This window comes from Syngnathus leptorhynchus, chromosome 1 (genome assembly GCF_054491065.1).
Source record: "Syngnathus leptorhynchus isolate UIUO chromosome 1, UIUO_Slep, whole genome shotgun sequence".
Taxonomy (NCBI): domain Eukaryota; kingdom Metazoa; phylum Chordata; class Actinopteri; order Syngnathiformes; family Syngnathidae; genus Syngnathus; species Syngnathus leptorhynchus.
In genome coordinates this window covers 7,917,750-7,938,474 of record NC_141195.1, presented here as the reverse complement: position 1 = coordinate 7,938,474, position 20,725 = coordinate 7,917,750, and the positions used below count along the sequence as shown (strand labels likewise).

General features: G+C 40.5%; 2 protein-coding genes across 4 annotated transcripts; both read right to left on the bottom strand.

Moving 5' to 3' along the window:
- Window positions 1–3,562: 3,562 nt before the first annotated feature.
- mfn2 (mitofusin 2) lies at window positions 3,563–19,620 on the bottom strand. 3 transcript variants are annotated; one of them, XM_085909695.1, is made up of 18 exons: window positions 19,471–19,620; window positions 11,209–11,390; window positions 10,944–11,079; window positions 10,617–10,779; window positions 10,403–10,527; window positions 10,216–10,324; window positions 9,998–10,105; window positions 9,739–9,892; window positions 9,095–9,162; window positions 8,687–8,808; window positions 8,334–8,460; window positions 8,114–8,218; window positions 7,903–8,005; window positions 7,537–7,757; window positions 6,319–6,474; window positions 5,724–5,920; window positions 5,487–5,621; window positions 3,563–4,774 (listed from the first exon to the last, which is right to left on the bottom strand). In XM_085909695.1, the coding sequence occupies exons 1-18, from the start codon at window positions 19,506–19,508 to the stop codon at window positions 4,705–4,707; spliced, it is 2,319 nt and encodes a 772-aa protein (XP_085765821.1). In that variant the 5' UTR covers window positions 19,509–19,620; the 3' UTR covers window positions 3,563–4,704. The 3 variants fall into 3 exon arrangements, with proteins under 3 accessions (XP_085765821.1, XP_085765830.1, XP_085765839.1); XM_085909704.1 differs by lacking the exon at window positions 19,471–19,620 and adding an exon at window positions 15,033–15,071; XM_085909713.1 differs by lacking the exon at window positions 19,471–19,620 and adding an exon at window positions 11,953–12,254.
- Window positions 15,184–19,618, bottom strand: LOC147061724 (zinc finger protein PLAGL2-like). Its single transcript, XM_085909726.1, has 2 exons — window positions 19,471–19,618; window positions 15,184–17,978 (listed from the first exon to the last, which is right to left on the bottom strand). The coding sequence occupies exon 2, from the start codon at window positions 17,621–17,623 to the stop codon at window positions 16,328–16,330; it is 1,296 nt and encodes a 431-aa protein (XP_085765852.1). The 5' UTR covers window positions 17,624–17,978; window positions 19,471–19,618; the 3' UTR covers window positions 15,184–16,327.
- Window positions 19,621–20,725: the final 1,105 nt, after the last annotated feature.

Genomic DNA, 20,725 nt, shown 5'->3' with positions numbered 1-20,725 from the left:
CTCAGTTAATTTGCGGTATCCCCCAAGGCTCAATTTTCAATTTATTCAAAACTGTCATCAAAACCCGAGTGTCCCAGACTGTTATCTTTTAATCTATCCGCATCACAACAACATTTTATTTTGGGCCTCGCACCACATTCAAACATCGACCAAGGCCTTCCTTGTGAAGTTTTCATGTCCTCTCCTAGGCGTTCTCCTACATTGTACATGAATGTTAGGTTCATTGAAGACTCTAAAATCATCCATAGCTGTGGTTGGTTGTTTAATTGTGGTCTGTGATTGGCGAGCATCCAGTCCAAGGTGTAAAATTCAGGGTCCAACACTTGTCTAAGGGAAAGCAGCCATTTTAGAATCTTGGACAATAGCTCCTCTATAAGGTTTTGGGCTTTGACAATGGCTCAAGTTTCGAGACTCACTAAATCTTGGAGAGATGCTAGTCTGCTTCCTGGCTACTGTCGAGGTGCCCTGGAGCAAGGAATATTTGCCACTAATCTTAGCTCAAGAGGAGCAGCATGTTTGTGATCAGATTCACAGTGTGGTGTGCAAGACAAATACACAACAGAGTGTCAGTTAAATTTTCAAATGCGGGATTCGACACAATATAATACAACAAGATTTCTTTCATCTCAATTTATGTCACTCGCTACCCTGGTTACGTGTCAAACGTATTGCTTAAAGTGAACATTAAAAAAAAAAAAAAAGAAAAGAAGAGGCAGAGGCTAAGCTGCACTGTTTTTGTTTGCAGAGTAAATTGAGTGGCTGCAATGCAAGGTAGTACTTTTCTTGTCCCTTACCTAAAATTTTCAGAGTTGAAACTCGGAGGCCTGATCGTCCCCAAGATATTCAATATTTGAATTTAAAAGTAGTCATTGTTTTCTTGCCTCCAATCTGTTTTTGTAGGTAAGTGGGAACACGCTAACTTATGCTAATTACAGTAAATACTGAAAACGCACAAATGGGGGGAAAAAAAAAAATCTAATGGTTTTGCAGCGTGACCCAAACCACCAAACTATGATGTACAACTTTTGAAACCATTAAATGCCAAGGAAACAACCTGGAATTCTTTTTACATCTTATTAGCTGTCCACAAAATGGCCCGTGACTCACTTTTTGGGCCCTCAACCACTGTCTAAGAATTACTCCGTTCAGAGTACATAGAAACAGCTTGTTCTTATCTTGTTCTCGCCTGCTTGTTTCTTTCCTCAAATATTCTGGGATCTCACACACCATTTCTTCAATGAAGATGTTTTATTCTGCCGCCTCAGTCTTTTGCCTGGGTTTCATGGGGTGGTCCATATTGCATATTGCAAAGCATGGAGATTGCTCAATCAGTGAAAGACAAACATTAGCTCAAACACTAATACAATTTTAAATGGAGGTCATTTTTTAACCCACCCCATATCATTTCAAACTTCATTTACAAATTGTGGGGTGTCATTGACAGTTTTGCCCACCATAGACAAATCTCAGTAATTAAGATTATTGGCTATTTTGCTAGACAAACACAGTGCTTAGCTTTGCAGAGGCCTTTCGCCACTTTATTGAACAAAATCCAATGTGCGTGCCGAGCAATTGGGAGTCAAATTGTTTTGCATCCTGGCCCCAAATTGCGTGTGAGCCATAGAGGTTAAAGGGGGAAATTAATTAGGCAGAACATGTGCTACATTGGTCAAAAGAAGATAAGTCTTATCCCTTTGTGATGCGCCTCGATTTAGCATTGCTCAACAAATCATTCTGAAGCCAAAGCGAATCACAAAAATAAAGATAGCCAAGATTTGTAGGCAATCCTGTGGAAACATGTCTAATTTCCCATGGTTTAATTCCTTTTTTTTTTCTTTTCCTACTGTGTTGGGAGGCTGTGTAGAGCATCGCTAACTTGTTTTTCACAGGCGATTACAGCGGGAACAAGAAAGTCTCACAAGGCCAGCAGACCATGGGACCTTCATGAGGCTGAGGGCCACCTCCACGATCAATGTTGCCATTTTGTTGATCGGGTAACCCATGTCCACCATGCAAGATGCATTTTGTTTGCTAAATAGATGTGTGAAGCATCTATTCATCCAGCAATTTTTCACAGGAGTATTAGTGGATAGCATGATGACGATCAGGCTGCTGATTTGTTGAATGGCAAGTCTGCACGAGATACATTTGGTGCATTTGGTACAATGTTTGTATTATATGACTTCTTTTGGACAGTTTTTTTTTCTTTTTTTGTAATGTCAAATATAATTTTAAACATCAAAGATACTTTGACTTTGCCTTTTATGAAGCTACAAAGCATATCATTACAAGGCTAATGTGGACGCCACAACAGAAAAATGAACTGATACAACTGCTTCCAAAAGATAAAAATACAAAAAAAGCAAAGCTAATAAATAGAAGTTTGTGCCACGGGATATTTAGGCCACATATTACATCTTGGAGACCAGGCACATATTAAATGCTTACATTTCCGCTGATGGAAATTAGCCGTTAACGTTTTCCGCAATTAATCCCAAACTTGTTTGAAGTCAAAAAATAAAATGAATAAGTAAATCCTGACAACCCCTCCTTCCTTTTACTTTTAACAGCTTTCAAGTGCAAGTACAAACATACTGATGTAAATATATAGATGTATTAGACCACCTATCATGAAATGATAATCTGGCATCATTAAATTATTAGATGCCCACTTTAATTTTCAATAAATTCCCAATATTTTACAAACTTACAGAGTGTGAACATACTGATGTAAATATACAGATGTATTAGACTACCCGTCATTAAATAATCTGGCATCATTAATTTGATACCCTCCATAATTTTCAATTAATTCCCAATGTTTTACACAGGAGGAAATAAAAAATCAAACTGAATTGATATACCCAAATTTGAGCTGATTGACTGGAGCTTTCTTAACTCAAGCATAACCTTCAACCACTAAAACATAATTTCTCTTCAGGAATGCAAGCAAATGATATGTGATCATAGAATAATGTAGTTTACTTTCTTGGCAGTGGTAGGAGAGTGATGCGACAAGATAATGACCATCAGATTTGAACGCATGCGTTCAAATAAAGCTAAAATAAAGAAAAGGTATTGATCCTAGTATATATAAAAAAAATCCACAAGCATGTAAAAGTGCCAGAGAAAAAATAATTATTTCCAGTGACCAGTATTATCAAGTACTCCACAATTTACTTTCACTCGGCCAACTGTGAGGTGAGATTAAAAGCAGACAAAAAGTACTTGTCGTCAAGGCTTCTATTGGAGATGATAGGGTCACTTGTGCCTTTGTATGTGTGCGTGCGTATGTGAATGGGGTTCTTTGTTGGGATATGAATAGAAAGAAATGGCAAAGACTTGTAAAAACTCATTGAAGCTGCGCTGAGAGCTTGACCAATGTTATCGCCAAAGGAAAGCAACAGAACGTGCATCGTGACAGAAATACCTGAAAAGAGTTTCGTCTCATGTTTAGACAAAACACCAACGCAAGTCATAAAATAGGATAACGTGATTTCACTTTGCTTTAGACACAATTATTGGCTACCTCCAAAAAAACGGCACTATTACAATTGTTTCAGAGTGGCATTTTAATTGTGATCAAAATCCTTTAGATATGTGCCATATCATTTCATGTTGACATACAAGTCCTGTATTTTTAAATATTTCTACATCTATATACAAAACCAAAACAATGGTTGAAATCTCATCTAAGAATCCAGTGGGGAAGACAATACGCAAGGAGAAGATAAACATGTCTGTCCACTGTCCAAGAAACTTTGCATAAATACAGACAACAGGCAGGTGAAAGGTGGGAAAGGGTGTGAAAGAGGCTCAACAGGTTAAGGAGACACTCAGGGGAAATATCTACAGTGCTTAACAAATTTATTTGACCACCCATTGCGAATTTCTTTCCCCCCATAGCTGTCATAAATGGACAGTAATGGTAATCACCTAAATCATTTTTATGCTTCGGTAATGTTAATGCACAGGAAAAGCTCATTAACCAAAGTCGGTCTATTTGTTTGAATTCTTCAGTTGCGGTCGAATGTTATGCTTACTCAATTCAAATTTCTCGGTGAAGCCTAGATTGTGATTAATTCCAAACTCCGGTTAGAACATAAAAAGTTCATTGAATGTTAAAAAAAAAAAAAAAAAAAAGTCTAGATTAAAGCACTTTTATGTGCTCTCTGAGACAAATAACAATAATGGTCTAAAAAAAATTGTTAAGCACTGCACTGATTTGAACATAAAACATACAGACCACAAAGTAAGCACAGCAGAGTACATGATCATTCAAAATTGTTCTACGTTGTCCTTTAATAGTGACGATTATTAAATGGATGCACCTTTTTCTCGAGTTATTGATATATACCTGCTGCTTTTTCTTCTTGTACCTCATGTGGTTAATGTACAATGACACCGGATTCCCTTTCTATTCCCACAGAATTTGACATGTCCTCTTTCCCTTTCTGTGTCTCATCATTTACATTTTTAACAAGTTGCATTCCAAGCTAGTCCCAATTGCTTAAATAACTTTTAGCAGCATCACATTTGCCAACTACATTGAAACTCATATATCATAGTCACTAAAGTGTCATCAATAAATAATCAAATGGGCACCCTTTCTTGGAACAAATAAGAGGCAAACATTTTAGTAGATACGCCCAAAGATTCAGGAGTGTATTGTTCGATTGTTTTCAGGTGGCTCCTGTGTCAGCTTTACTTGCTTTGGTGAAGGTACTGCTGGGTGAACATATTGAGCTCGCTGTCCAGCCAGCCCGCCTTGTTCCTAACAAAAAAACAAATACACACACACACAGTGGGAATGATGCAGTGACTTAGTTTGAACTGAGTCATCCAAAACATGCTGTGAAATTTGCTTGACTGAAGCAGTTTACAGTACAAGCAGCACCCACCCTGACAAATGGTGATCAAAATATGTGATGGCTTTTGGTTAATGTATGTCAGTTGTACAGAACCTCTGCCGGAAGTGACAAACAGCTTGAAGCAACAACAGTTTGCTTCTAAATTGGAGAACTGTTAGCTACTCGATGAACTGACCACTTCAAGTTCAGGAAGGCAGAAGAAAGGAAAATTGAAACCGCCAAAATTGCTGTAAGAATAAACAGCACACACGGTATCAAAGAGACCGAATTCGTGTGAGTGCCACTGCAAAAAAAAAAAAAAAAAAAGTCCAGAACATTAGGATTCGATGGCCTTCGACTTGAAGTTTGCACTGAAAGCAATGATGAGTATGCTCACGCAAGCGTAGCAGATCTAAATACTGATTTGAATACTTAACATGGATTGAATTTGCAAACTGTGGACACAGTTTTGGCTAGTCAAAGGGAAGTAAAGGGTAGAAGAAAAAAAAAAAAAATCAAAAAAATGCATAAGCAGCATTGCTATTACATGGAGGAATTCAAACAGTTCCCAAATCTCTTAATGACTTGATCATTTGCCCAGCTGACCTCCACGCGTGTTTCATTCGTGCTTCTTACCGTAGCAGCTTAGCTTTGCTCTGCATGGTATCCAACAGCTCAATCTTGCCATTCATGTCAGTGATCTCATCTTCAAGATTCTGCCGAGTCACGTCTACCTGCTGGCAGAGCTGTGCAAACACCCCGGCCAACTCTCTTGATGTCCGCACGCAGCGCGCAAACAAACACATCCACAAAGAATGGTTAAAAAACAATCACGACTCAAACCACATGACTAAAAAGTGTTTGAACGCTCACTGCTGGACTTGGTGACTGCAGTTGGATCCGGTGTAGCTGACAATGAGCTGCAACTTCTCACTGGCGTAGTCAACAAACTGTCTCTTGAACGCACGCTCTTTGGCCTTTGTCGTCCAGGTGAGGCGCTCGTAGACGAAGAGGAGCCCGTAGAGACCCACAGACAGAGCGATCAGACGCCAGCCCACGGCCTTCCAGATCTGCACACACCAACAAAACGATTTTGACGCAAGAAGACTCAGCCAAATGTCAATCCAGCCATCCATTTTCTATCCTGTTGGTTGGGGTCACGGTTGAGCTGAACCGTGACCGCTTGCTAGCCAATCGCAGGGGCAAATATAAACAAGCAATGGAGTAATCAATAAACATTCTATTTTTGGACTGTGGGAGGCCTCAAGCAGGAACAGAGAGATCATAAAAACTTAGAGGAAGGACAGAGCCCGGATTTGACCCCACACAAACAAACTTGATAAGACTTTAATAATATTGTATAAGCATTAACAGAGGTTATTATAATCGCTTTTTTTTCATGGGCGGGGCAGTTGTTCAATGTTTGCCATTAATCATTCAAATTAGTTTTGAGAGTTTGTTTCCTCACCACACCACCAACGACAAGGACACCCATGGAGGTCCGGGAAGTGAGGGAGGCAAGTCCGGTCACCATGGAAACCATCAGCTCCTCCTGAGTCATGGAGTTTTGTGGGAATGGAGGCATGCTGGCGCTGACAGGAGTGAGTGCCAAAGTTCGAGGGATCTGGAAGAGGAGCATTTAATGACATGGTTGCAAATAGTTAATTAATGGCAAAAACGAGGGATGAATGGGGCTAGCTCCATTTTTCTGGACTTTTGTTCTGCTTTCCATATATTTCCAAACAGAAGGACAATTTTACTTTCAAAAACAAGCTGACTTTCTTAGTTTGTGACCAAACTAAAGACCATTGTGTCTTTTGTTATTTCCACTTTCATTTTGTCCAGACAAGGTTACAAATTGGAATGTGCTTAATAGTTTGAATATAAATGTAATGTTCAAAATGTTTAAATCCACGCAAAAAAACAAAACAAAAAAATTACAGAAAAAAAAAGCTGTGGAAACAAATATACAATATTAAAAAGTATCCACTTTAATTAACAAATACTACGCTTTAACATCACTACTGCCATGAGTCTTAACTTGGCAATATTTAAGCAGCCTTCATTGGGAATAAAACTAAATAAACCACAGCATTTGCAAATGCGGTCAGCTGAGTGCTTGAAACTGAAATTTATGCCCCACCTGTGTACAAAAATAAAAGCACAGGATTTTCCAAATTCCGACCTGTAGTTCTTTCCCAATTAGTTCTTCCAGCAGTCTGATTTAGACCATAACGGACTATTCAAGAGGCCAGAATTGTCATACAGTAACGAGTGTATGGTGTCACCACCACTGGAAAGCCTTGTCTTCATTCCTCAAATGAGGAGAATGTAGAATGTGTCCAAACTCATTATTAGAATAGAAAGTAAATGACATCCATCTTTCATTCTGCCATGACTTTTTACACCTGGGAGAACGCCAGAAAATGTCAAAAAGAAAAAGATAAGTCTTTACTGCCATCAAGTGGGAATTAAAAAAAGGAGACCCGACTTCAAATAGTGTCAGATGATACTTTGTAAAGTGTTCCCCCTGCCGGCCAAGTTGTGCAATTAAACCTGTTTTTTTTTCCCCCGATTCATTGCAAACTATTAAAAGTTTGTACATTTTTCCTTAATTATACCTTACACATAAAGGCAGCAATTGTTTTGTGTACATTATCAAATGTGTGTTACTGTCGGGAGTTACCTGATCACTGTAGCCCATGAGGGCCCGTCGAGTGTTTTTGGGCCCTAAAAAGCGGTTGACCAACATGGTCCAGCCCAAAGAGAAGTGAAAGCTGATGTCCTCCTGGAAGTCGCTGCAAAGCTTATCACAAGCCAGGTCATAACTTAGACTGAAACACTGGCGAGGAACCAGCTTGTCCACCTGCTCTCTGGCTGGGTTAGGTAGAAGAGGCTTCAGACCCTCTGCATGACACATGGAGGATATAAATATTTCACTGATGTGATGAATGCACAAACAATATCAAATTTAGGCTGCGTTACACTTGCAAATCATTCCACTGCTATAGTCTGTCATTCTCGCATTTGATACTATGGTATGACACTTTACCTATCATTTCTGCCTGTGTGGTCTGAAGAGCTGTGCTAATTGTGGTGGAGCATCTGTCTGACATTTTCTTGCCCAGACACTCTTCTATGTGCCGGTGGAGCTCCTAGCAAAATATAAGATTCAGAATATAATACATTTGACGGTGTGGATCGGAGTATCCAAACTTGTTCACGTTTCATAAATCTTAGGAAAGAACCATGCTGAAACGCACTTTCTTGTAGACTTTGAGAACAACTTGTGACGGGTGGAAGTCCATGTGAAAATCATCCACCAGCACGTGAAGCTTCCTGATTTCTTCTGCCATGCAATTGGAAACCTGGAGATAAACAGGGAATTTGGCTTATATGTATTACATTACTTCAATGTAAACATATACAAACACGGTTTACTTAAAGTTTCCATTTAAGTGTTAGAAGTATGTAGGTGCTCACCTGTCTCTCCACCTCTTCCGTGATTTTCTTGATCCTGGACTTACAGTCCATAGTCAGAAGATCCAACTGCTTGTCTATAAACTCCAGTCGGTCCTGACGGTCATCTTTGGTCTCAAGACAGTAGACCCTATAATCATACACAATTTGGAGCAAAAGCGTTATTTATTGTGTTCCAAAGAGATTTGCGTGCATATAAATATTCATTTCCATAAAGGAAGGACACCAAAGACGTCCTGAAAATACAACCGATTGTTATGCAACCAATACTACGTTTTTACAATGGAACAAAGGTCAAAGAATTAACTGATGTCAAATCTACGTTTACAGGTGAGAGACTAAAATGCCACACGGACCTCTGCTCTTGTGCAGCAATGTGCACGGCGTCCATGATGTGCCGCAAAGCTTCCGAGATCTGCTTGGCCCGCACTGTATGCTGCTCAAACTTTGTCTTCACCGCTGACTGAGAGATGCACTCCTACACACAATAGTCACGACAGCATACTATTAAAGATGCAGTTGAAGTTTACGTCACATAAATGTGGTTTAAAAGAGACTACGATATGAATTGTGTCACTATGGTGTTCAAAATAATTTGATCTAAATTGGCTGAGGAGTCAAAAAGAAATAAACAAATGTGATTAAAATTGCTTGGATTAGACACCTACATTGTTTGAAATATTTGACGCAAACATTTTATAACAAGGCTCATGAAGGTTTCCCCTTAAGAAATGCTTTTACGTGGTTACAAATTTTAGCCTTACCTCAAATCGTCTCTCAAAGTTCTGAAACTCAAACATTCGAGCTTGAAATCCATCAGCAAGAGCGCCACCTGAAACAGGACAACAAAATTCCATTTAATAGACAATTTGGGTCTGGGAAAGGCTTTTGAGGAAAATTATTTCAAATTGATCACTATGCTGTACAGTAAAATAATTGAAGAAAAAAAAAAGGCACAATACACTTTTAGGTTATACATACAATTCTCAGTTCTTCTGATGTTTCAAGGTTACAAAGACTTGACAATAAACTACAGCAGTAGTGATTTATGAGTTTAACGTGTTCCTTGAGCAAGCTCTTTACTTGTATATCAAATAAATTTTCCCCATTGAATTGCAAATCATCCAATCCAGCACCCCAAAAACCACTATTTGTGACATAATCACCGTAAAGAAAATAATCAAGAAAAATGACACCATATTGTGCAAATACATAAAGAAGAATAGAGAGAAATAAACTGGCTGTATTGAGTGTAATAAGGACAAACTGAAAGTCTTGTAGCATTGTGTTTGCCTTTAAATGACGTGTCCTCAAGTCACAGTTAAAGTAGGGAAATCCCCACTGACCTTTAAACGGTTAATTGAAATAATTAGAACCTGGAGATTAGCGCGTGATTGTCCAATCTCACCAGTTTCAGGCATTCCTTGAGCTTTCTGCACACGTGCCTGGAGAACCTCCTTGGCAGACACGAAGAAGATGCGGTCACTGGCCTGAGCTTGATCCACAACACCAAGCTCGTGCACAAGGAAATTGGTACAGCGGTCCATATGTTGTCTCCGCACCTGGCAATAAAAAAAAAAAAAAAAAAGATTTAGGAGCTGCGCACACTTGAGAAGCCATATTGTTTATACAGTGATGTGATAGTAACACAAGTACATCTGACTAACCTCATCCATGTATTCAGGTTCAGAGGCTGAGGCATCCCAACGGTTATTAAGGATAAAGACGTTCGGACTGGAAAGTCGTTCGTTGACTTTGTGGAAAAATGACTTCTCCTGCAGAGACATAGTTGATGCTGAAAGGTATGACCAAGGCAGAAAGGAAAGGAAAGAAGGGACGGCAGGAGGCAAGGATTGATGACCGAATAGATCTTGTCTTATCTCACCGTCTGCATCAGTGTTGACTCGGAGTTTGCCACAAGTACAAACACATCTGCATCCAAGCAGAACTTGTCGATCCAGCTGTCAAGTTCTGTGGTCACGTCAATACCTGGACTGAATGTATATGAATTAAAAGAAACATTAAAATGGCATACCAAGTGATGCATGTCTACAATATAAGATATGCCTGACCTGTCCAACAAGACCAGATCATCCCTGAGCAACGCACACTTGGCTTTAGGCCACATGACACAGACCAAGCTGCCTGCATCCAGGTCCTCATCCTGGTGGAGAGCGTGTGCCAGTTGGTTCACTGTCTGGAAATGTTAACACAAGCAAAGTTGGGTTGTGATACCCACTTCCATTAAAAGATAGCTAGATAAATAAATAACTCAGTTCTCCCAACCTTAATGCTCTTCTTCTCCTCAGAGCCTTCGGTCAGAATAAAAGCTTCGTTCCCATCCGTTCCCTCCACCCTCAAGAAACAGTTTGTGGTGTGTCCAATACCAGAAGGCAAAACCTTGTCACACAGCATGGCATTGATGACCGAACTTTTTCCATTACTGGTCCTAGAAAACAAAAATTAAACTGTAAGTAAAGAAAAGGTCTTGCATGCCAGGAAATTGTCAAATACAATGAGATGCCTAGTAAAATGTCATAACACTTGAAAATCCATTGTTCTTAGAACACATGAAACAAGTTGTGATGTGAGTTTGTGAAAAGAGATACATACCTTCCAAAGAACACCACCTTCATATGTCTCCGAGCGAGCACTTCTCCAATCCCTGCCACCTTGGTAAGGTAACTTCGAACCTCCTGCACCTGTTCTTCCGTAGTGACTGGATCCAGCTCTTCATTTTTGTGAACATCTAGTAGAGTGGACAATAAATCATGTTATGCACAACTAAAACATTTGCAAAACTATACAGGTTGTCTGACATTTCGTGATACTCAACGAAGCAATCATAATGCCCAAATTACAAAAGAATCAAAGTTACCATCGAGAAATGATGAACTCTCCTTAATATAGGCCCCTAACTGTTCAAAGATCCCATTTATCTTCTTCTTTGCGGTGACAAAATGCTTGAGTGGCGACGCGTTCACCTCCGCCATTAGTCTCTTATCCTTCTTGCCGTGGACTGCGTTGGTGTTGGGTCGTGGGAAAACCAGAGACATGGCACTGGATGGAGGAAAAGCAAGTGAAACAAACTTGTAGGAATCATTTGTAAGCTGTCATTGAAAAACGGGCAAAACCTGAGGAAGTGTTAAGTCTGAGCACTTGACATTCCAAGAGTTTTTATTGGCCAAGTTACAATCAGAACATTCTGGACCTGTCAAATAGAATGCCTGTGAAATAACACTGAACATACAGACACACAGATTTTGAAAAATATTTGCCCACGTGAATCAGGAACAATTGCTACTTTGAATAAAGTTATGCAGCGTCACAAATAAATTTACCGTGACGTAGATTAATTTGAATAAACCAAACGCCATACATTTAGACAATGAGAGAGAAGCTGGTCGTGCAGCCACAGTAAAAATGAAAATGTATAACAAGATCTGACGTTTTAGTTGAAATCAATCAAGAGATAAATATTATCGTGGCGTAATTTGCGATTACTTTCTGAGGCCCAACCAGCATGTCAATGGGGTGAATATTTAGAGGGCAAACCGCAACTAGCAGCAACTTGATTTGCGTCAAACGGAAATGAATACTATTGCCATCCCGGCCGACTTACCGTAGATAGGGCTCGCTCTTTACGAATAATCCACTTGCATCCTAGTCTCTTTACTTAGCGGTGACTACGATGGATAAACGCCTGCCAATTTAGAAGTAGCGTTAGCACGCACGTCCGGGTATAAGCGAAACGGACACAAAGCTATTCTTGTCGCTCAATGCACAGTGCTATCGGATCCACTCAAAAATAAGTTGGTAGGAGCCGGTGTTCTAATACGATGCCCTGAAAGTGAATGATAACGCCACTTGTGTCACTTGTGCCGCACTTACACGGACGCCCCCTCGGCCTTTTCCGGGATGGGTTCGTTCTCTATTATGCACCCATTACAAATGCTGCCACCTGCTGTTCCGGAGTAGTTTCTGCGGTATACAGTAATCCCTCGCTACATCGTGGTCCGTTTCTTGCGGTTTCACTACATCGCATCGTCCCCCCCCCCCCGTCCCCCCCAAAATATTCAAAATAAAATGTATAATTTGGGGAATTATGCCACGAAAGTTGCCCACACGTCAGCAGGGAGTGCCCACACAATTGCAGTGCGTACACTCAAGAGTTATTTTTCAAGTATGTTGTCCCCTTTCACCCCAATCGTCTTTTGCAAACTCGTTGGCCCACACTGCTCCAATTTAAAAACACAGCAACTTGGTGTAATTCTACATATTTATTTTGTTTTGCTTAGACAAGAAAAAAACAATTAACCTTCCTTCCTTGGTCTAAATTGCTATGAAGTGATAATGCAAACAACTAAGAAAAATGAGAATGCTTTGTTCACAGCCAACCTTTTAGTATTCCAAAAACTAATAACTGTATTTCACAATCACAGATGGAAAATGAAATCTGGCTCGTGTTTTTACATAGTCAGGAGAAAGTAAACATGAGATCAGTTGTTTACACACATTTGACCATGCACCACAGTATGTTTTCTTATACACAATGCAGACAGCTCAGTGTTACATGTTGGCATTACATAATACTTGAAATCCTTGCAACTTACCAAGTACAGTACCTCAAACCAAAGCCTGGTTGACATTCATTTCCTACGTTTGTAGCATATTGGTGTACAGTAAGTGTACAATGTTCATATTGAAATGACTTTCTGCAAGGACTGCATGATAAGTTTTTTTTTTTTTTTCAACAGTTTGTTTTTAGCTTTCAGTGTGTACATTCAGGACAGCAAAACGATTTAGTTGTATGCCTTGTTAAAATGCTAAATACAACAAAACCCTATTAAAAGGGTACTGCATTTGTCATTGTTTTCACATCTGAAAATATTCTGTTCCTTTAGCTGACACAAAAATACTAAAACATGATTCAGTTAAAAGATGTGTAACACAAGTGGCAGTCATGTTCATCTCCGGCGTCGCCCACCGCGAATCCAAAGTATCCGAATTCTCCCCGCTTTACTACGTGTAACAATTACAGGTTGATGCGGTACAAACGTCAGATGAGAAGAAAACAGCCTGTACGTGATATTACGCTAAGAGGTACTTCTCATTAATCTATGGAGCTACTGTACAGCAAACAAAACTTTAAACCCTAGACATTTTCTCCGCAGTCAGATAAGCAGTTGCCTGTCACTTCTGAGGTAGTAAATAAGTAGATATATCATTAAAGGCAAGTACACAGAACAATGCTTGATTCAGTGGACTACACCTCTGATCAGAGTGTGTATCCTGTCCTTCAAAGTTCAATTTCAACAAAATCAATTTCGGTGGTAAAAATGTCTGTTACAGCTTTAAACACTTTATGATATTGCAGAACGATATGACAAGATAGAGGTAGAATGTTTATTATATAATAATAATGTCTGCCACTATATTAAAGTTAACTCATAAACGCTACCATCAAAAGTTTAAAACTAAATGGAAAAAGCGCCCAAACGACTAGAACTAAATCAAGAAAAATCTGAAACCCTTATTTCTGTGTTTGAGGTATAAAACAAAATTTTATATATAAGAAATGTCATAAGTGCTTTAACCCTGTCATGAGATTAGACACTCTCTGAGAGAGACACACAGCAGTAGCAATTTGACATTGGTGCAACACCGAGGCTAGTGACAATGCTAGTGGAACAGTCAAATCAGCAGAGTTAACGGATTTAAGAGATAAATAAGAATTCTCTCTTTGCATGCCTTCATTCTGGTATGACAACAGTCGTTTTGACTTGCGGCAATGTTCGTGAAGGGAGTTCCCACTACTGGAATCCCGCTTGGGATCCGTTCATCTCGACCGTGTGACTAGCTTATAAAAAGAATGGATTGGCTATTGTCTTCAATATGGAGGTGGGTTTAAGTCCCAATTTCATTCAAAGCTCCGGAGAGCCAGCAATATGCTGAAGGAAAAATGGCCGACAATGTCATGAATGCTACACATAAGTCTAGAATAGTTTTGCTGTGCTATGCCCAAACAGCAATGATCATACTTGCTCACACCAAGAGGACCTAAATTACACTTTTTAAAAAAAAATCTTCCAGCTCACCTCAAATCAGTTTAAGCGCCCAATTTTTGCCTCAAAACATATACAAATGGCAAACAGATCAGAATGTACTATAAGTTTTTGCTTCAAATCTTGGCACTTTAGAAGAAAAACATCCCAGTGGGTTTGTGAGGCAGATATTGTTTGGACACTTCCAAATATCTACGTTTCTTAAAGTACAATTCCTATGAAATCAAAATTTGTTCTTTAAACTTTGGATTTCTGTAAATGACCCCATGGCAATTGTAGTTGGATGAATGATAGGATTAGCGTCACCCCAAGAAAGAAACCACGCATTTTATTTTAAGTATCACTCAAGCTCATGAGGGGACCTTCCTTATTTGCACAGTGACCAACTACGTTCCCTATAAGACATTTAGGCATTATAGACAGAAGTGTATAGCCACGCTACGGCCACAGTTGCTGATTGCAAGCTCTCTGAAGGCCTGCATGGTCAGAGATGGAAAGGCATAGAACAGAAGCTTTAAAGTGAAAGTCAACTCAAAGTTGTCTATGTAATAAATTGTTCTGTCCAACCCAAATAGTCAAAACAAGGTGTTCTGATGAATGTTTTGACGGTGGAATATGACTTAAACAAGAAAACTACCAGTTTTTATCCATTTCAGGGGGCAGCCTTTTTGCCACTTGCTGTCGACTGAAAATGACATCACAGTTGTGCTCAGGTCACAACCAATCACGGCTCACCATTTTTTTTTAAGATGAGCCGTGATTGGTTGTGACCCGAGAACAACTGTGAAGTCATTTTTTATCGACAGCAAGTGACAAAATGGCCGCTCCCTGGGATGAATAAGAGCAGTTGGATTTTGCCTATTTAATTCATATTCCATAAATGCAATATTAATCACAATGCCATGAGGGCATACACATTATTTTAACGAAAATGTTGGAGTTGACCTCCTCTTTAAAGAAATTAAATACACGGACCGCCACTTTAAGGTAATCATAACATTATGACTGTTTGCACAATATGTTATCCAAAACAAGTACTGTACCAAATATTCTGCCATAACCAATATAAAGTTCAATTCAGTCACAACTCTCATTATGACGCAGTGCAACTGTTCATTAGCATCGCCCTTGGAAGAGGAGCATACAGCTCTAGTATCGGATATTCATTGCTGTGCAAACAATTATGTTTCGGCTGGTCAGTTTATATTCAAAGATATTTGGTGTCAAGGAGTAACCATTGTAACTAAATGAAAATTTGTCACAAAACAACATGGTCAAACGTTTTAGTCTGCAGAGAATCGAACAAAAAAAAAAAAACAACGCTATGCCATCACTAACGCGAATTAGCCATTTAAAAAGAAAAGGTATGTCATGGTGAAGACTAAACTTAAGTGCATTCTATATTTGTGATTACAGAAACAAACCGGTACAAAAGGTAAAAGCATTTCAGTGGAATTTGTGTCACCATGCTGATGTGGGCTCTTTGAACGCAGTGCTTCAAGCTGACTTTACATGTGTGACATGTCTGAGTGTGCGCTATACTGGATATATGTTATGTTCAAGCAGGTTGCCACCACATAGCATATGTGAGAACTGGATCAAGTGCATTAACTGTTGTTTGTAGATTTGAATGAACTACTCTGTTGATTGTAGTGAGAAAGACAACATTTGTGCATTCAAGCTACTTTTTCTTTTTTAAATAATGAGGTAATACTGATGAGGTGATTTGTTGTGTTCACCAATAATCTATCAGAGCAACAAAAGGAGAAGACACATAAATGTTGAAGAGTTAACTCATTCACTGCCAGCCCAGTTAAAATGGAACTTTGACGTCTATAGCCGTCAACGGCAGTGAATGAGGTAATGATATAATTTGACCTTTGACAGGAAAAAGACACGCAGGTGAAGAGTAGTTTGTGGACACAAAACTGCTTATTGCTGAAATGCCTGGTAGTAATGAGGTAAGGAGCTAGAAGTGCTAACAGCAGAAGTGCTGTATGCCTGAGGTAGTTGGCTATGGTTGTGGGCCACGGGGCCCTGGGGCACATGAGCCTGAGGAGGCTGGAAGAATGTAAAAGGCCCTGAAGCCTGGGAGGACAACCCGGTGGAAGAGGTTGGTGAGGAGGTGGCGGTGGTAGCAGGGGGATAACCCATCATCAGCCCACCCATTCCTACATGAGAGCTGTAAGGTGGCAGGCTGAAAGGCAAGAAGCCCAACAGTGGCCCGAGTTCCATGTTAGTGGTGCAGGAAAGCTCAGCTGAGGAGATAGGAGCATTCCTGGGCACTAGGTGGGGATCACTGCCGACAGGCATCCCTTCAGCGAGCATCTCCCTTTGAGGAGAGGTGGACGTCGAGGTAGAAGAGTTGACTGAGCTGAGGTGAGGGGCACCCTGCAGATCCAGCAGGAAACTGTCCACGTCAGTGCGAGGATATGAGGTAGATCCTTGCTGGTACCTGGGCATGCTGCCGTACGACTGCTGCTGCGGCGCCGACAGAGGCTGCAAGTGATGATGGTGGTTGTGAGGAGACGGCGGAGGCATATGGCGACCGACGCTCATGCTTGAGGACAAAGACACCTGCATGAGGCCGTGCGGATGACTCATCCCGGGGACAGGGTTGCTAATGGGGTAGGAGTTGAACATGTCCCTGGTGAAGTTCTCCACGGGTTCCTTGGAGGCGGACGAGCTTCTATCCGAGGCTAAAGGGCTGGCTTCCTTTATGGGACACTGGGTGGTTGTGGTGGATGTCGCCACGGGAGTACTGGCTGTAACCAGCGGTATCAATCCCGCGTCGTGCGCGTGGCTCTTCTTCAAGTGACGGGTCAAGTGGTCTCTGCGGCCGAAGCGCTGAGCACAGCGAGGACACAAGAAATCGCGCCGTCCCGTGTGCACCACGGCATGGCGACGTACGTCCTTGCGGGTGTAAAAACGTCGGTCGCATCGCTCACAGGAATATTTCCTCTCTCTCACCGCCACGACCGCATTACTGTTGCCTTCTGCTGGAGGTGGCCGATCAATATGGCCGGCACCCAGGTGCTCCAGCAGCGACGGTGCCCCTTCCGAGCAGGGCAGGCCCGCGACGGCACTGTGAGCCTCCACCAGGTGGCGCCTGTAACCCAGCTGAGTGTTGTATTGCTTCCCACACTCCTGGCAGTGAAATCCAAGCTGCCTATTGGCTATGTGGCTATCCTGCAGCTGACCCTTTAGTTGTTCTTGCTGGTGGAACATTGTCCCAAGGGGACGATGCCGGTTGCGTTGAAAAACTGAGCGTGTAGGACCAGATGCAAGCAACACTCATGAGGATTCTACAGGTCGCTGGCCATCAACTCTCTGATCTCAGGCTGTTGGGTTATCTCCGTGTGCTTGCAATAATACTAAGTGCACTTTGTTGACTACTTAATGATCTCTTGTGACAATGACGTGTGGTCTGTCCTGTCTTGATGGGACAGGCCTGTGTCCAGCGCTTGGTTTCGGTGACAGCACCTGCCATAGCAACCCTAGTGGGCTGCAATTTGGATAATTTCTGCCGGTGACTCAAGAGTCGGTTGGTGTTCAGCAGAAGAAGCTCAACATCTTAAAAGACCTGAAATATAAAAAAAATATACATCCCCATATCGAGGAAATCACATGTCTGAAGTAGGGTGTGGTGACACAGTAAGAAGAATGCAGATTAACAGTCATCAGGAACATGGTGCAGGAACAGTGCTTCGCATGCCACTTTACGTAAGTTCATACACCAAAATCGATTTCATTTAAAAAAATAATACTTTGGCAATAACTTGCAATTACATTTAATACAGACTAATTATAATGCTTCAATTAACTATTTTTGAGACAGTCAAAATACATCACTGTCCTCAAAGGAAGTCAATTAAACGGGAAATTGCATAAAATGTCATGTATCGGATGTTCTTTACGTTCATGGAAAACAGATTTTATAATTTTGCACACACCGGTAATATGTTGCAGACATATTATGATAATATGCCAATAATTGTGATAACTAATTGGCTCTTCAAACATTGACCAAAATCATTATCCAATTTTGGCATTAATGTACTGCACCATTTGCAGCAGTTGACACTGATCTCATTCATTATTATACATAATTTTATACCATGTCCTTGGAACCTTGTAATGAAATCTTTTGTTAAGGTCATTCTATGAACTTGCCGTTCTGCCTGAGTTCACAACACGATAGTGTCTAGAAAATCCCAGATGCATCCCATCCCGCCACTTTAAATGTCTGTAAATGTTTGGACAAAAGTTGCTCACAACACAGGTTTCGTCACAGTTCACGCTCCACCTTTGTCCCAAGTGTACTGTAAAGCAAACATTGAATTTGGTCTTTAACTAAAACACAAACATGATGGATTGCATTCCATAAGTCTCAACCAACAGGTTGACAATGTTTACTCGACAGGAATTTATCTTAGCCTTGATCTCAAATGCATGATTTATGCATCTCTAATAATGGCAGCCTGGCCGCAATACTTTTAACTTTTTACAAGAATTACAAGCAGAAAAGTGAACGATCTCTGAGCAAGAAATCAATCTACAGCGCCATCCTGTGGAGACAAGCAGCAACGTTCGTGTTCACTTTACTCGCCTCCGTCAAAAGTATGCAACTTGTGTTAAAACGATCAGCAAATATTATAGAGTATATCGGGTATGATTTTTTTAATAAATGTATGTGTCATTATAGCTGACTAGTCCTTGACCGGAAGGGGCAAAGTCCAAAGTTTCAGCGAATGTGTGACCACAACTTACCGGACCTGGGCTAAATTTGTCTGCTAACCGAACTTGTCTTCGTGAATCTCGGTGGCGGATGTGAGTTAGGTTCGCACTTCTGGTTGACGTGAAAAACACCACATCGAGTTACCTTTGTGCAAACAAGGCTGTGGCTAAATGTTTAAAGTTTAACCGTGAGAGAATGACGAATTAAAAACAATAGACGTGCGCTTCACCAAGTTGTGTCGGAGTTTGTGTTGCGGGAGCTAACTCTCTATATTACTTTAGCAAAAGCGCTAAAAAGTCCTACTCAAGTCAACATTTACACAGTGGACGTTTCTTACCGCCTGGCACAACGCCGCGATCTTCCCCCGCGCTCCATTTGGCCTCCACGTGGACATTTTGGACAGATGAAGGCTTTAAAAGATGTTTATTCGAGTCTGGGCCTGGCCGCTGGCGCCGCGCTGGAAGCCGTGCATTCTGGGAGCGTGACGTCACACCCCGGGCCCACTGCAGCGCCAGCAGGAAGTACTACTTCTGGAACTTCGAAGCACGACTCACGACTAACTTTTTCTTTCTTGTGTCAGTGCTGACAATGGAGCTCTGTGATTTCACTTTTGTTTGTTTACTGAAATGTGGTTAAATTCTTGTAGGAAGAGCCTTATGTGGTCCGAAGGCCTGTCCCAAAAATAATCTCACCAGTGATGGAGCAATGTCATTTTATAGAAATGTTGAATACGTGATAATTTGAAAATGTGCAAACTGAAAAAAAAGTGTTACATTCAAATCTATGTGCCTAATTATTGTGAGAAATCTCTAACAGTAGTTAATAAAAATCACATATGATGATGAAGCACTTATTTTCCTATTTTACCCATCCAAAAGGGAAGAAAGCAACCCTCCGACTGCCCTGCCATAAATATAATAGTAGTTAATAAAATAATGTTATGACTACCTTTTTGTAAACTATTTTATTATTATTAATATTAAAGAAAACAAAAAGAAAATAGATGGAAAGCTCAATTTACAAAAAAAGGAAAACATTAACAATTTTTCTCATTCTGTCAGAAAATATTTTAAGTCCATCAATTTGCCTAAAATTAAAAAAATGAGAGCACTACTGCCACTTACCATAGTGGGTGTGCATTTACACTTCATATCTGTATGATACATTGGCGAAAGTCAGAGTTGCACAAATCTCAATGTGACGGGATATTGTATATTTTAATGATAAATTGTTTATTTATCGCAAAAATGAATGAATGTACTGTAGAATGTGTGCCTTTAAGGGGTGTGGTCGTGTGAGTAATAGCATGAGCGGAAGTCTGATTGGCCAAGTAGTTTGGAGTGAGCGTCTGACCATGACCTGTGACCTACAGTAGGTCCTCAAGACTGTTCTATTTTTATATTTGTCTTTGGCTGTTTGTCCTGCTCAGTCAAATTATAACCGGTGCCTCTCCTTGACAACATGCATTCAAATACCTTAATTCCCTGACACACACACATCAGTTGCTTGTACCTCAAATTAAGAGGGGTGGGGGGTAACCTAGTAACCCAACAAATTCAGTATGAATAGCCATACCAGGAATACATCAAAAA

Excerpts from the sequence above, each read along its gene's own strand:
- LOC147061724 (XM_085909726.1), bottom strand. The coding sequence starts at position 17,623 with ATGTTCCACCAGCAAGAACAACTAAAGGGTCAGCTGCAGGATAGCCAC.
- mfn2 (XM_085909695.1), bottom strand. The coding sequence starts at position 19,508 with ATGGAGCGCGGGGGAAGATCGCGGCGTTGTGCCAGGCG. Across the intron at positions 11,391-19,470 it reads TCGCGGCGTTGTGCCAGGCG|TGCCATGTCTCTGGTTTTCC; the intron begins GTAAGAAACGTC and ends TCCTCCATCCAG. Across the intron at positions 5,921-6,318 it reads TCCTTGTCGTTGGTGGTGTG|ATCTGGAAGGCCGTGGGCTG; the intron begins GTGAGGAAACAA and ends TGGTGTGTGCAG.